General features: G+C 53.0%; 1 protein-coding gene across 1 annotated transcript in view; it reads right to left on the bottom strand.

Moving 5' to 3' along the window:
• The window catches only part of RYK (receptor like tyrosine kinase), a 73421-nt gene extending 58769 nt beyond the window's left edge, over positions 1-14652 (bottom strand). Inside the window, exon 1 of the mRNA XM_032980276.2 lies at positions 14017-14652. Coding sequence (XP_032836167.1) covers positions 14017-14128 — 112 coding nt within the window. The 5' untranslated portion in view covers positions 14129-14652. The remainder of the gene's footprint in view (positions 1-14016) is intronic.
• Positions 14653-16162: the final 1510 nt, after the last annotated feature.

Below are 16162 nucleotides of genomic sequence, written 5' to 3'. Positions count from 1 at the left end.
GTTAACATCTCTCCACTCGCCAATCTCGTCAAGGGAACATGAAACCATCGGCCACGCGAACTCCTGTCTTCCTCGCAGCAGCAGCAACAGCGTCGGCTTCGTGGCTCTGCCATCGAACAAAAACGGTGGTCACCGCACCGCGCGGCGCTCACGGGGGACCGCTTCCACGGCCGTCTGGAACGCTCTCTTCCTTCCGATATTAGGAAGCCCACTTGGCCGCTCTGCCACCTTTAAACCATCTGAAGATTGAACAAACTCATTTTGTTCAAACTGCTTCTTCATCTTCTTGTTGTTGTTGCTGTTGTTGTGTTTGGAGTTCGTTATTCTTACCCCGCACCCCCGATTAGCCACGGTCGCCTACGCAAGGTGGTGCGAAAGAAGTTCAACACACAGATGTACAGACACACAGACGTACAGACACACAGACACGCCCATTGTGAACCGTGAGCCACTCGGCACTGACTGTGGTGGAGAAGCAGCGGCAGCCCCCCCCCCCGAATCCCCCCCAACCCCCCCCCCCGGTTCCACCCCCCCATACCCTGGCTCCCCCCGGCGTGAGCGAGTGGCGCGCCATCGTCACATTCCTGAAGCGAGCGAAGATGATGATGATGACCATTCCTCCTCCACGGTTTTTACAAGCGGGAATTCCAGACTGAGGGCAAACAGGCGGTGTCCACCACCACCGCCACTTCATCGCCGGCACCACCACTACCACCAACGCTGCCCACAGTCAACAACCCCACCGCCACCACAACGCCGCCACCAACACCGCCCGCCACTTTATCGCCGGCACCACCACTACTAACCATCACCGACTCCACCACTGCCACAAATATTGCCAACTACTCCACCACCTCTTCATCGTCATCACCACCACCGCCGCCGCCACCACCACCACGCACAGTGAAGGACTCCACCACTATCGCCAACAATGCCGACAACACCACTACCTCATCACCACGCACCGTCAACAACTCCACCACAACTGCCACCATCAACCAGAATTACTTCCAACAGCGTCGCCGCTACCAGTGTGTCTGTGTACAGCCTCCGGGAGCGGCGGCACAGCTGTTAGCGCACCACGGCTATCATCGGTGGTGAACGCCCTTCAACAATCTGCTTTAACCAGCACGGTGAAGTATGGTCAAACAACCCCCAATGACCGACAATAAAAACTAAACTTTTTTTATTTTAACAGCTGTGTAGCTCTTTTTCAGAAGCGACCCAGCCACCACAAATGATGGCTCAACGAAGTGGCTTATCATCATCGTGAAAAGTTATAGTAGTAGCCAAACTCTAAACGCGTGGTGATGTCGATTATAAAATGTGGAGGGGAAAAAACGGAGGACCCGGAGAAAAATCCACGCGACCACGGGGAGAGAGAGACACAAACTCCAAATATAAAGCAGGCGTCAGGGTCAGGATCGAACCCACGACCTCCTGAATATCAGGCGAGGGAGTAAACATCTCTCCACCGTGACGACATGGAGTTTGGGGAGGCCTTCATCCAGCAGTAGATTCACAAAGGGCTGTTGTATTGCACTTCAAAGACTTTCTCGGTAGACTGAGACACACCCCAACTCGCATCCCTTGAGAGAGACTGGCTTCAGCACAAGCTGGTCACAGTGAACCTACGAGTCTCTGGATCCCTGTGCGAGTGTGGGTCCACGTGCGAATCTGCAGGTACCTGTGCAAGCCTATGCGTCTCTGCGAGTGTACGGGGTATATGTGAAAGTCTGTGGGTCTCTATGCGAGTCTGCTGGTCTCCGAGCGAGTCTATGGGTCCTCTGTCCGAGCCATCGGTGACCGTGCTGAGACACCGACCTGTTACGCCTGAGAACCCGGCTGAATCACAACAACGTGAGCCTGTGGGTCTCTCTAAAAATACTTTAGTCTTCATGCGGGTCTGCAGGTCTCCGTGCGAGTCCATGGATCTCGACGCGAGCCATCGGTCACCGGGCCGAGCCCATCAACGAGCTCAGAATCACGATATGTATTTATGCTGCATGAGGAATCCGAAAAGCTGTGAAGCTCTCCGATCACAGATGTCCAGTAGGCGCACGGGATCAGAACGTTACAACAACAAAGAGGACAAAGGCGTGATAGGAGTGCAACAAAAATGACCTGCACCAATAAAACGAAACCATTATTTTTACCTTACCAGGCAAAGCCCCCCCCGCGCTCAACCATTCATGATGACGAGCGCTTGTTGTGTTGCTCCCGAAACGTCGAGATTTATTTTATTTTCTACCTACTACGTGATGACTTTACCGAAAGAACCCAAGAGTATGGATTCCTGCAGTGACGAAAGCTTCAAATCGAGATTATTCACGCTTATTTTTCAGAAGCGACCTGGCCCGAAGCTGGGCCGCCCCCGCCCCTCCTCCCCCCCCCACCGTCGCGTGGGAATTCACGGCAGGCCAAAGCAACCCAAGCAACGCACGAGACCCCCGCGTCACTCGAAACTGCTTCCTATTTGACTTGTGAGCAGGCGAGACCACTCGCAGCGGTCGCGGGCGTCGCACGACCACGGACGAGTTTGAAGCGAGGCTTTTGAGGGGCCCCGTTGCGGCCGCTGGCTCGGCGCGGTTGGCGCATCCCCCAACGCCGCACACACAGACACACGCACGCACACACAGACGCACGCACACACAGACACACGCACGCAGACACACACACGCACGCAGACACACGCACGCACACACAGACGCACGCACACACAGACGCACGCACACACAGACGCACGCACACAGACACACGCACGCACACACAGACACACGCGCACGCAGACGCACACACGCACGCACAGACACACACACACACACACGCACGCACGCAGACACGTACGCACAGACACACGCACGCACGCAGACACACAAACACGCACGCAGACGCACGCAGACACAGACACATGCACGCAGACGCACGCACGCAGACACACGCACGCACACGCACGCAGACGCACGCAGACACGCACACAGACACACGCACGCACGCAGACGCACGCACACAGACGCACACACACACGCAGACACACACGCACGCGCACGCACGCAGACACCCAGACACACACACAAGCAGATCCCCCGTGTAAACCACGCAGAATGTCGGGGCCAAGTGCCATTAGCGAGCGCCTATTAAGGCCGGAGCAGGCAGGGGGACCTGAGTGGGTGGTGGTGTGGCGAGCTCCACGCGTGCCAGGGGTGCTCCCGGGTCAACCCCGTGGCCGGTGTTTACACTCCGCATGGGCTACCGGTTTCAAGGCCGAGTCCACCTAGCGGAGAGACGCCCCCGGCTCAGACGTCACTCGCCACCTCCGCCGCGGCCTGCAGTTGAGACTCGTCTCCGAGCACAAGTGTGTACACACAAAGACAATCGCTGTGTGTGCACAGCCGTTGTCTCTGTGTGTACACACAGAGACAACGGCTGTGTACACACAGAGACAACCGCTGTGTGCACACACAGCGGTTGTCTCTGTGTGTACACAGCCGCTGTGTGCACACACAGCGGTTGTCTCTGTGTGTACACAGCCGTTGTCTCTGTGTGTACACACAGAGACAACGGCTGTGCACACACATAGACAACAGCTGTGTACACACAAAGACAACAGCTGTGTGTACACACAAAGACCACCGCTGTGTGTACACACAAAGACCACAGCTGTGTACACACAAAGACCACCGCTGTGTGTACACACAAAGACAACCACTGTGTGTACACACAAAGACAACAGCTGTGTGTACACACAAAGACAACAGCTGTGTGTACACACAAAGACAACAGCTGTGTGTACACACAAAGACAACAGCTGTGTGTACACACAAAGACAACCCCTGTGTGTACACACAAAGACAACCCCTGTGTGTACACACAAAGACAACAGCTGTGTGTACACACAAAGACAACAGCTGTGTGTACACACAGAGACAACCGCTGTGTGTACACACAGAGACAACCGCTGTGTGTACACACAAAGACAACAGCTGTGTGTACACACAAAGACCACCGCTGTGTGTACACACAGAGACAACGGCTGTGTGTACACACACAGACCACGGCTGTGTGTACACACACAGACCACAGCTGTGTGTACACACAAAGACAACAGCTGTGTGTACACACAAAGACAACAGCTGTGTGTACACACACAGACAACAGCTGTGTACACACAAACACAACCGCTGTGTGTACACACAAAGACAATCGCAGTGTGTACACACAAAGACAACAGCTGTGTACACACAAACACAACCGCTGTGTGTACACACAAACACAACCGCTGTGTGTACACACAAACACAACAGCTGTGTGTACACAAAAGACAATCGCTGTGTGTACACACAAAGACAAAGATTCCCCAAACCCCTCTATAGTCAAGCAGATTTGCCGGGGCAAGTGCCGTAAGCGAGCGCCTATTAAAGCCGGCACGGCGCACTCGGCCAGCGCCACGCCCGGCCGCCTTTGTCTCCCCGACTCGAGTACTAAACACACCGCACCGGGTAAACCCAACTCGGCAGGGAGCACAAACCCACTCCTGCCCACCGCTTTCCTACACAGCAAACTAAGATGAAGACAAAGATCCCCCCGTATAAATAACCTTTAACAAGCGATCGTGGCAAGTGCTGTGAGAGCGACGAGGGGAGCGGGTGGTAAGCACCACGCCCGGCCGCCTTTGTCTCCCCGGTGGCGACGCTCTACTGCACACCGCGCCAGGTGCTCGTTTGAGACTGACTCGACCGGTGTTTGTGTCCGTGAGCAGGAATCGAACCCGGGTCGCCGGGCAGCGCTTACCCACGGCACTACAGCTCCCCAAAAAAAACAAAGCTCCCCCCGTATAGCCTGAACAGACTGTTGGGGCAAGTGCCGTTAGCGAGTGGCACCTCAGGTCGGAACGGCACACGAGGTGGTGGTGGGGTAGCCAACGCCACGCCCGGCCGCCTTTGTCTCCCCTTTGGCGATGTTTACACACCGCACCAGGTACTCGTTTGAGGCTGAGTCGACTTAGAGGAGACCAACACGCAAGTGGAACAAATGATTTGGTCGAAGCTGCCGCTTCACATATCGGCAGGAGCTAACGAGGGCGAGCAGCACACACCGCTCAAAGCCTCCTCAATCGCACCTCCTCTGGCCTCTTAGTCCGTTACAGCACGCGCGTGTGTGTGTGTAGGTGTGTGTAGGTGTGTGTGTGTAGGTGTGTGTGTGTAGGTGTGTGTGTGTGTAGGTGTGTGTGTGTGTAGGTGTGTGTGTAGGTGTGTGTGTGTGTAGGTGTGTGTGTAGGTGTGTGTGTGTGTCCTGGGGGAGCGATAGTGTAGCGGTTAGCGCGCTGCGCTATGAACCTGGCGACCCGGGTTCGATTCCCGCTCACGGGCAACACCAGTGACGATTATCTGAACCGGTCCCGGGCCTCCCCTAGGTCGACTCAGCCTCAAATGAGTACCTGGTGCGGTGTGTAAACATTGCCACTGGGGAGACAAAGGCGGTCGGGCGTGGTGCTGGCCACCCACCCCCTCGTGTACCGTTCCGGCCTTCATAGGTGCTCGCTAACAGCACTTGCCCCTACAGTCTGTTCAGGCTATATGGGGGATCTTTGTCTTTGTCTTTGTCCTGGGGAGCGGTAGTGTAGCGGTTAGCGCACTGCGCTATTAACCTGGCGACCCGGGTTCGATTCCCGCTCACGGCCAACACCAGTGACGATTATCTGAACCGGTCCCGGCCTCCCCTAGGTCGACTCAGCCTCAAATGAGTACTTGGTGCGGTGTGTCGTAAACATCGCCACTAGGGAGACAAAGGCGGCCGGGCGTGGTGCTGGCCACCCACCCCCTCGTGTACCGTTCCGGCCTTCATAGGTGCTCGCTAACAGCACTTGCCCCTACAGTCTGTTAAGGCTACACGGGGGATCTTTGTCTTTGTCCTGGATAACCTCATCCTCCTCCTCTTAACGAGGGTGATTGGTTCCACGGGACCGATTGCCAAGCGATGTGGTCATCAAGCGAGTCTCGGTAATGCTCGCTCAAAGGCTTGATTCGGTCCGACAGCATCGAAAGTTAACCCCCCCCCCCCCCTTTTCACCCAAAAAACGTACTTTGTAATATTTAAACAATACAGGAAGATACTAACATCATTTGAAACACGTGTACGTACATACGTCGCAAACCGCGCTAACTGGCGGTGCAGGAGGAGGGGTGGAGGGGAAGGACAACAACAACCTAAACACAAAAACAGCAGTTCTAAAAAAAAATCAGTTCGTCAATCTCGACGACAATTTTAAAAGCGCGCAGCTCCAGAGGCTACCGACAACATCGGAAGGCGAGAGCGTTCCAGACGGCCGCAGAAGCGCGTCCGGAAGCGCCAGCGCGGCGATGGCGCGGCGGCCTCCGTCTTCGTTCGACGGCCGGGCCCAGAAGCCACGGCCGGAGTCGGCCCGGCCACGGTTGCTCCTTCCGTGACGGCACCGGCGGCGCGCTTCCATCACGGCGAGCGCCTCCTCACCGGTGACGAGACCCCCGAAACGAGACCGGTGACCCCGCCGGGGTGCGCACCAAACGCTCTGCCCCCCCCCCACCCAGGCCCTGCCCCGAGCGACGAGCGGACGATGAGACGGGTCATCAGCTCGACCCACAGCCTCTCCAAACGTCTCGCCCACGGGCCCCCCCCAACACGCTTCACTTTTTTTATGACCTACCGGCTGCATCTCCCGGGTGTGTTCGCTCCGCGGGGGGGGGGGAGAGTTTCGTGGCTCTAGGAGATGCGGTTAAACTTGATTCCCCGATAATGATGAGAGGCACACAAAACGGATGAAAGGCCGAGAGCCGGGCCAATGGGATGGCACCGCTCCACCACCACCGCTCCCCCCCCCACCATCGCTCCCCCACCACCGCTCCACCACCACCACCGCTCCACCACCACCACCGCTCCCCCACCACCGCTCCCCCACCACCGCTCCCCCACCACCGCTCCCCCACCACCGCTCCCCCACCACCGCTCCCCCCACCACTGCTCCCCCCACCACTGCTCCACCCACCACCGCTCCCCACCACCACCGCTCCCCACCACCACCGCTCCCCCCACCACCACCGCTCCCCCACCACCGCTCCCCCCACCACCGCTCCCACCACCACCGCTCCACCACCACCACCGCTCCCCCACCACCGCTCCCGCACCACCGCTCCCCCCACCACCGCTCCACCACCACCACCGCTCCACCACCACCGCTCCACCACCACGTAAGTCACCGGAGACACCCGCAGCTCCCATCTGTTCGCAAGCTCGTGCTCGCGACGGCGTTGCCTGTGAGCCCACTCACTCGCTGAATCCCCCGCCCGCTCAAATCGCTCGCCCCCTCGCTCGTCGCCAATCGGCACCATCGACAGTCTCGGATGGCCATCTCTTCCTGCCCCCCCCCCCGCCCCGCCGTGTGTAATTGCACCAAGCCCCAACGTCGCCTCGCCCTCTCTAAACGCTTCAATCCGCCGCCCACGCCGCCGGCGCCGGGGCTCCAGCGCGGCACCTTCGCTCTCCGGCGGCACGGCCCGCGGCGGGTCTCAAAACCAACGTCTCCCGCCACTTCCGCCCGATTTCACCGCCACGGTAGTTTGGCGTGTACTGGTATCGGCGCCCCAGAAACTCTGACAACGGCGGGCGATCGGCCTGCAGTGGCATCAGCCAGGGAGGGGGGCCGACGGCGCTGCCGCGTGCGATCCCGTTTGAGTAACTCGCGCCCGTTCTTTTTTCTTTCAAATTCGTGACGTTTGGAGGACCGATGCTGGCACACAATGCAGCCACGGCTGGCTAGGTAGCTGTCAACTACCTCGCCTGGTATGCAGGAGGTCGTGGGGTTCGATCCTGATCCTGACCCTGACGCCTGCTGCTGTATATTTGTAGTTTGCATCTCTCTCTCTCTCCCCGTGGTGGTGTGGATATTTCTCCGGGTCCTCCGGTTTTCCCCCATTTAGAATAAACATCACGCGGTTTTGGTTTTTGGCTGCCGCTATAAATGTCCGCACGACGACGACGATGGCGACAAGCCACCTCTTGGTTGAGCTATCATTTGTGATGGCCGGATCGCTTCTGAAGCTCAGCAGGACCCTTATCAGGTAAAAAAAATGTTTAAAAAACAGTTGAGTAGTTTAGTTCAAGACGGCCACTGCACTGCACGGCACTTTTAGACGCGCTTCTGCGGCCGCCTGGAACGCTCTTCCTTCCGATATTAGGAAGTAACTGGAGCTACACACTTTTGAATCACCATCTAGAATGACAAACTCGCTTCTTTAAAACGGCTCTTTGTGCATAGTATTGTTGTCCGTCCCCCCGTACCTCCATATTAGCAAAGTTAGCTACGAACGGTTCGAAAGAAGTTCAACGTACATACAACACCATTACTGTACCACCGCCACCGCTATGCCACCAACACCGCACCACCACATCCACTACTACCACTATCATCTCACCACACCACCAAAAACAACGATCCCCCCCGTATAGTATTAACATACTGCTGCGGGGCCTTACCTGGTCAAATAAAAACAGTATATTTTACTTGATACTTTACAATGGCCCACCACTCTCATTGGAAAACCAGGACATGGCCTGCCGGGTTTCAACCAGTGCAGCAAATGGCGAGCACCTGCCACCAGCATTGAGCCACGAGGAATTGACAACAAGTGACGAAGATCTCCCGTGTAGCCTAAACAGGCTGTTGGGGCAAGTGCTGTTAGCAAGCACCGTACGTAGCCAACCGTGCTATGTACGTTGACCTTAATGTAATAATAGGGGTTTTCCCCTTTTTTCTGGCAACAAAACTGAAACCTTTTTACGAGGATTCATGTTACTGCATTAAGCACAATACCTGCAGTCAAAATGCAAACAAAAAAACATACTATGATAATACATGCATTGTCCTTGAAGCTGATTGGTCCACACCAAGAGACGGCTTTCTTTTGAGCCTCGACCCAATAGGTGCTCGACGTTGAACTTCTTTCACATCGTACGTAGCCAACCGTGATAATCGGCGGTGCGGGAGGGCAACGAAAATTAACGCTCCGATTTCACACCAAAAAAATGCTTACCGGGTTTTACCCAGTGACCGATTTTTCACATTTTGTGCAGTCAATCGGTACGAATGAACGAACGCCAGGGAGGAGTGGTGAAGGGGACACAGTGGCATTGCTCACCGCGCCACTAACTTCAGCAGCTACGCGTTCAATTCCATGGCCGTGGTTAACGCAGTTGAGGAGTCAACTTTTTTCAGTTCATTTATATATTGGTCGACGTTTGCGCTACGCAGTTGATCTGTCCTGCGACAACGGTCATTCTCTTTTCTCCCGTTCCCATCTGCGGCATTCCAGAACTTTATTCAGCTACAACACGTAGGCATTCGTGACCAATATCACCCGGGTGTTGGCGGGTTCAACGACAATTATATTGACGAGATCTAAACCAAAAAATCCTCTTGTGGATTTACTTAGTTTTTTCATCTTGTCGATGCGACCCGGATCACCTCTTGCACTCGCGTCGTTCCGCTAAGTCAGCCCGCCACACTTTGCGGAATAAAAATCCTCTGCACGCAGGATGAAGGTACCTGGTAGCTGGTGCGATGAAAATTATGATTCACGGCATCACTTAAAGTGCCCTGCAGACACAATCACAGTTTTGCGGATTGCTCTACGCACGCACGCTGAACTTCTTTCGCACCATACTCTTTGGTTCTATTCGGTAAAGTCGCGTAGGTAAAAGACGTGACTTTACCGAACAGAACCAAAGAGTATGGATCCTTGCAGTCACGAAAGCTTCAAATCTAGAATTCTTTCGCACCACCGGCACGTAACCAACCACGCCAATTGGAGGTTGTGGGGGGGACAACACTAAACACAACAAGCAGTTCTAAAGACACGAGTTTGTCAAGCTTAGATGATGATTTAAAAGTGCATCGCAGCTCCCAGTGGCCAACCTCATATTCGGAAGAGCATTCCAGACAGAATGCGTCACAGGGTCGGGATGGAAACCACAAGCTCCTGCATACCAGGCGAGGCAGTTAACATTGCCTATGGGTACCTGTGCAAGCCTGTGTCTCACTGAGTGTATGGGGTATTTGAGCAAATCTGCGGGTCCCTGTGTGAGTCTGTTGGAACCTGTGCTAGCCGAAACCTCTCTCCGCGTGCAGGGGTTCGCACTACGCTGCGCTACGAACCCAGGAACAAGAGTTCGATACCTGCTCAAGGGCACCAGCACCAGTGACGATTATCTGAACTGGTCCTGGGGCTCCTGTTGGTCAAGGCCTCAAATGAGTACCTGGTGCGGTGTGTAAACATCGCCGCTGGGGAGACAAAGGCGGCCGGGCGTGGTGCTGGCCACCCACCCCCTCGTATGCTGTGCCGGCCTTCATAAGTGCTTGCTAACAGCACTTTCCGGAACAATTTGTTCAGGCTATAATGGGTATCTTTGCCTTTTGAGTGAGTGTACAAGTCTAGGATCTATGCACACGTATTTGCGTTTATCTGTGAGTTAATGCCACTGTGCAAGTTCTATGGGTCACTGTGCAAATTCTGTGGGTGGCAAGTTCTATGGGTCTCTGTACAAGTTCTATGGGTCTCTGTGCAAGTTCTATGGGTCTCTGTGCAAGTTCTATGGGTGGCAAGTTCTATGGGTCTCTGTGCGAGTTCTATGGGTCTCTGTGCAAGTTCTATGGGTCTCTGTGCAAGTTCTATGGGTGGCAAGTTCTATAGGTCTCTGTGTGAGTTCTATGGGTCTCTGTGCAAGTTCTATGGGTCTCTGTGCAAGTTCTATGGGTCTCTGTGCAAGTTCTATGGGTCTCTGTGCAAGTTCTATTGGTCACTGTGCAAGTTCTATGGGTCTCTGTGCAAGTTCTATGGGTCTCTGTGCAAGTTCTACGGGTCACTGTGCAAGTTCGATGGGTCTCTGTGCAAGTTCTATGGGTCTCTGTGCAAGTTCTATGGGTCACTGCACAAGTTCTATGGGTGGCAAGTTCTATGGGTCACTGTGCAAGTTCTATGGGTCTCTGTGTGAGTTCTATGGGTCTCTGTGTGAGTTCTATGGGTCTCTGTGCAAGTTCTATGGGTCTCTGTGCAAGTTCTATGGGTGTCAAGTTCTATGGGTCTCTGGGCAAGTTCTATGGGTCTCTGTGCAAGTTCTATGGGTCTCTGTGCAAGTTCTATGGGTGGCAAGTTCTATGGGTCTCTGTGTGAGTTCTATGGGTCTCTGTGCAAGTTCTATGGGTCTCTGTGCAAGTTCTATGGGTCTCTGTGCAAGTTCTATGGGTCTCTGTGCAAGTTCTATTGGTCACTGTGCAAGTTCTATGGGTCTCTGTGCAAGTTCTATGGGTCTCTGTGCAAGTTCTACGGGTCACTGTGCAAGTTCGATGGGTCTCTGTGCAAGTTCTATGGGTCTCTGTGCAAGTTCTATGGGTCACTGCACAAGTTCTATGGGTGGCAAGTTCTATGGGTCACTGTGCAAGTTCTATGGGTCTCTGTGTGAGTTCTATGGGTCTCTGTGTGAGTTCTATGGGTCTCTGTGCAAGTTCTATGGGTCTCTGTGCAAGTTCTATGGGTGTCAAGTTCTATGGGTCTCTGGGCAAGTTCTATGGGTCACTGTGCAAGTTCTATGGGTCTCTGTGCAAGTTCTATGGGTGTCAAGTTCTATGGGTCTCTGTGCAAGTTCTATGGGTCTCTGTGCAAGTTCTATGGGTCTCTGTGCAAGTTCTATGGGTCATTGTGCAAGTTCTATGGGTCACTGTGCAAGTTCTATGGGTGGCAAGTTCTATGGGTCTCTGTGCAAGTTCTATGGGGGGCAAGTTCTATGGGTCTCTGTGCAAGTTCTATGGGTGGCAAGTTCTATGGGTCTCTGTGCAAGTTCTATGGGTCTCTGTGCAAGTTCTATGGGTGGCAAGTTCTGTGGGTCTCTGTGCAAGTTGTATGGGTGGCAAGTTCTATGGGTCTCTGTGCAAGTTCTATGGGTCTCTGTGCAAGTTCTATGGGTCTCTGTGCAAGTTCTATGGGTCTCTGTGCAAGTTCTATGGGTCTCTGTGCAAGTTCTATGGGTCTCTGTGCAAGTTCTATGGGTCTCTGTGCAAGTTCTATGGGTCTCTGTGCAAGTTTTATGGGTCTCTGTGCAAGTTCTATGTGTCACTGTGCAAGTTCTATGGGTCTCTGTGCAAGTTCCATGGGTCTCTGTGCAAGTTCCATGGGTCTCTGTGCAAGTTCTATGGGTCACTGTGCAAGTTCTATGGGTCTCTGTGCAAGTTCTATGGGTCACTGTGCAAGTTCTATGGGTCTCTGTGCAAGTTCTATGGGTGTCAAGTTCTATGCTATGGGTCTCTGTGTGAGTCTATGGGTCTGAACATGAGTCTATGGGTCTCTGCGCAAGTCCGTGAGCCCGTGTGTGTGTGTGTTCAAGCGCTAATCTTTGGGGTAACAAGTCTACTGGCTCAGAGAGCCTCTTTGGGTCTCTATGTAAGTCTACAGGCGTCGATGTTGCGTTGTGTGGGGGCAATCCAAGTATTGGCCGTTTTCACCCGCACTTATTTAAACGCAAGGTCAAAGCCTCGTATAGTTTATTTTTAGTCTCAGCGAGACCTCTCTCACTCGCCCTTGAAGAGCTAATAAATGATATTAAAGGCAGACACGTCTCGCTGGTTCCTTTAGACACAAGGCAGAGAGAGAGAGATCCATCAATATCACCACCACGATCACCACCATCGTCAGCAACCCCAGCACCACATCATCACCATCGAAACAAAGACAAAGATCCCCCGTGTAGCCTTAACAGACTGTTGGGGCAGGTGATGTTAGCGAGTAGCACCACCTATGAAGGCCGGCACGGCACACGAAGGGGTGGGTGGCCAGCACCACGCCCGGCCGCCTTTGTCTCCCCAGTGGCGATGTTTACTACGCACCGTAACAGGTACACATTTAAAGCTGGATACACACACACGAACACACACAGAAGTACACACACAGGAATAAACACACGAATGCACACACACACGAATACACACACAGACACACACAGGTACACACGAATACACACACAGGTACACACACACAAATAGGTACACACACACAGGTACATACACACACATGCGAACACACGCACAGGTACACACGAATACACACACAGGTACACACACACAGGTACACACACACACACAGGTACACACGAATACACACGAATACACACACAGGTACACACACACAAACAGGTAGACACACACAAACAGGTACATACATACACAAATACACACACAGGTACACACACAGGTACACACACAAGTACACATACACATACGTAAATACACGCACAGGTACACACAAGTACACACACACGTACTACACGTATACAGACACGTACACGCACAATGTCTACACATATCTACGTGCACACGTGAAAACAAAGACAAATGTCCCCCGTGTAGCCTTGACAGGCTGTAGGGGCAAGTGCTGTTAGCGAGTAGCAGCAGCAGTTATGAAGGCCGGCACGGCACACGAGGGGGTGGGTGGCCAGCACCACGCCCGGCCGCCTTTGTCTCCCCAGTGGCGATGTTTACTACGCACCGCCCCGGGTACTAATTTGAGGCTGAGTCGACCTAGGGGAGACCGAGTCGCACACACAGCCACGCACGGCGCGCTCACAGAGGCAAGACGAACAACCCGCAACAACAACAACTAAATGTAAACCCCATAAACAAAACACAACATTAAAAATAATCGCGAAGACCCACCGGGGTGTACACACGCGCACAGACGCACGCACAGAACCGCGACTTTGAGACCCCGGCTCGGCGTTCCGGCCCCTACCGGCCGAGGCGCGCCCTGCCCGGCACGAGGCGCTATCCGAGCGCCGTGGTCTCATCGCGGCCTACGTAGCGGCCCGAATAGCGGGGACGGTGATTAACGAGGCGGGCCTGATGATGATGACGACGAAGACGATGATGATGATGAAGACGATGATGATGAAGACGATGATGATGAAGAAGACGATGATGAGGTGGAGGCGGCGACTCACCCAACAGCTTCTTCACCTCGTCTTCGCTCATGAAGATGTTCACGGAGCACTCCACGGCGAGCACCGACAGAAGAAGCGACACGACCGGGAGGAGGTGGAGATGGTTGACCATGGTAGCACGAGGACCTCCTCCCCTCCTCCTCCTCGTCGTCTCCTCGTCGTCGTCTTCTTCTCCACCTCGTACCTCTTTTAGTCTTCGCCCCACCACCACCACCACGCTGCTGCTGCTGCTCCCTGGGGCTCGCTGTGCTCCTCGCCGCAATCTCTTCACTCTCCTCCTGCTCCTCCTCACCACCTCGTTCCCTCCTCACCACCTCGTCCCCTCCTCACCACCTCGTCTCGTCCTCACCACCTCGTTCCCTCCTCACCACCTCGTCCTCTCCTCACCACTTCGTCGTGCTCTTCACCTCCTCACCACCTCCTCACCACCTCGTCTCCTCCTTCTCCTCCTCACCACCTCCTCACCACCTCCTCACCACCTCCTCACCACCTCCTCACCACCTCGTCTCCTCCTCACCACCTCGTCTCTCTCCGCCCTCGCTGTGTCTGGACGAGTTTTGTTGTTTGAAGTCTCCCAGGAGGAGGGGGGAGGGAACCGGGTCCTCGTGGATCCGGGTCCTCGTGTCTGGCTCACGATTATCGCAACACCACGATATATATCGTACGATACCACGATATATATCGTACGATACTACGATATATATCGTACGATACCACAATATATATCGTACGATACCACGATATGTATCGTACGATACTACTGTATATATCGTACGATACTACGATATGTATCGTACGATACCACGATATATATCGTACGATACTACGATATATATCGTACGATACTACGATATATATCGTACGATACTACGATATATATTGTACGATACCACGATATATATCGTACGATACTACTATATATCGTACGATACTACGATACTACGATATGTATCGTACGATACCACGATATATATCGTACGATACTACTATATATCGTACGATACTACGATATATCATACGATACTACGATATATATCGTACGATACTACGATATATATATTGTACGATACCACGATATATATCGTACGATACCACGATATATCGTACGATACTACGATATATATCATACGATACACGATATATATCGTACGATACTACGATATGTATCGTACGATACCACGATATATATCGTACGATACTACGATATATATCGTACGATACACGATATATATCGTACGATACTACGTTATGTATCGTACGATATCACGATATATATCGTACGATACCACGATATATGTCGTACGATACCACGATATATATCGTACGATACCACGATATGTATCGTACGATACCACGATATGTATCGTACGATACCACGATATATATCGTACGATACCACGATATGTATCGTACGATACCACGATATGTATCATACGATACCACGATATGTATCGTACGATACATGTGCGCGATATGACGATACTCCGATATATCGCGGGATCGTACCCGATGCCGAGATACATAGCACGATTATAACGACGCTGCGATATATCGCACGATATGACGATACTACGATATATCGTGAGATGTGACGATACTACGATATATCGCACGATATGTCGATACTACGATATATCGTGAGATGTGACGATACTGCGATATATCAAACGTGACGATACTACGATATATCGCACGATATGACGATATTACGATATATCGTGCAATATGGCGATACTACGATATATCGTAAGTGGCGATACTACGATATATCGTGAGATGTGACGATACTACGATATAACGTGCGATGTGACGATACTACGATATATCGTACGATGTGACGATACTACGATATATCGTACGTGACGATACTACGATATATCGTACGTGGCGATACTACAATATATCGTGCGATATGACGATACTACGATATATCGTGCGATATGACGATACTACGATATATCGTGCGGTGTGGCGATACTACGATATATCGTGCGATATGACGATACTACGATATATCGCGCGATATGACGATACTACGATATATCGTGAGATGTGACGATACTACGATATATCGCGCGATATGACGATACTACGATATATCGTGCGTGACGATACTACGATATATCGTGCGATATGACGATACTAC

Source organism: Petromyzon marinus, chromosome 64 (assembly GCF_048934315.1).
Source record: "Petromyzon marinus isolate PM22_M1 ecotype Great Lakes invasive population chromosome 64, UKy_Petmar_22M1.pri1.0, whole genome shotgun sequence".
In the NCBI taxonomy this organism is placed as follows: Eukaryota; Metazoa; Chordata; class Hyperoartia; order Petromyzontiformes; family Petromyzontidae; genus Petromyzon; species Petromyzon marinus.
Note: the sequence above shows the minus strand (reverse complement) of the source record. Positions and strands in the feature narration are given on the sequence as shown.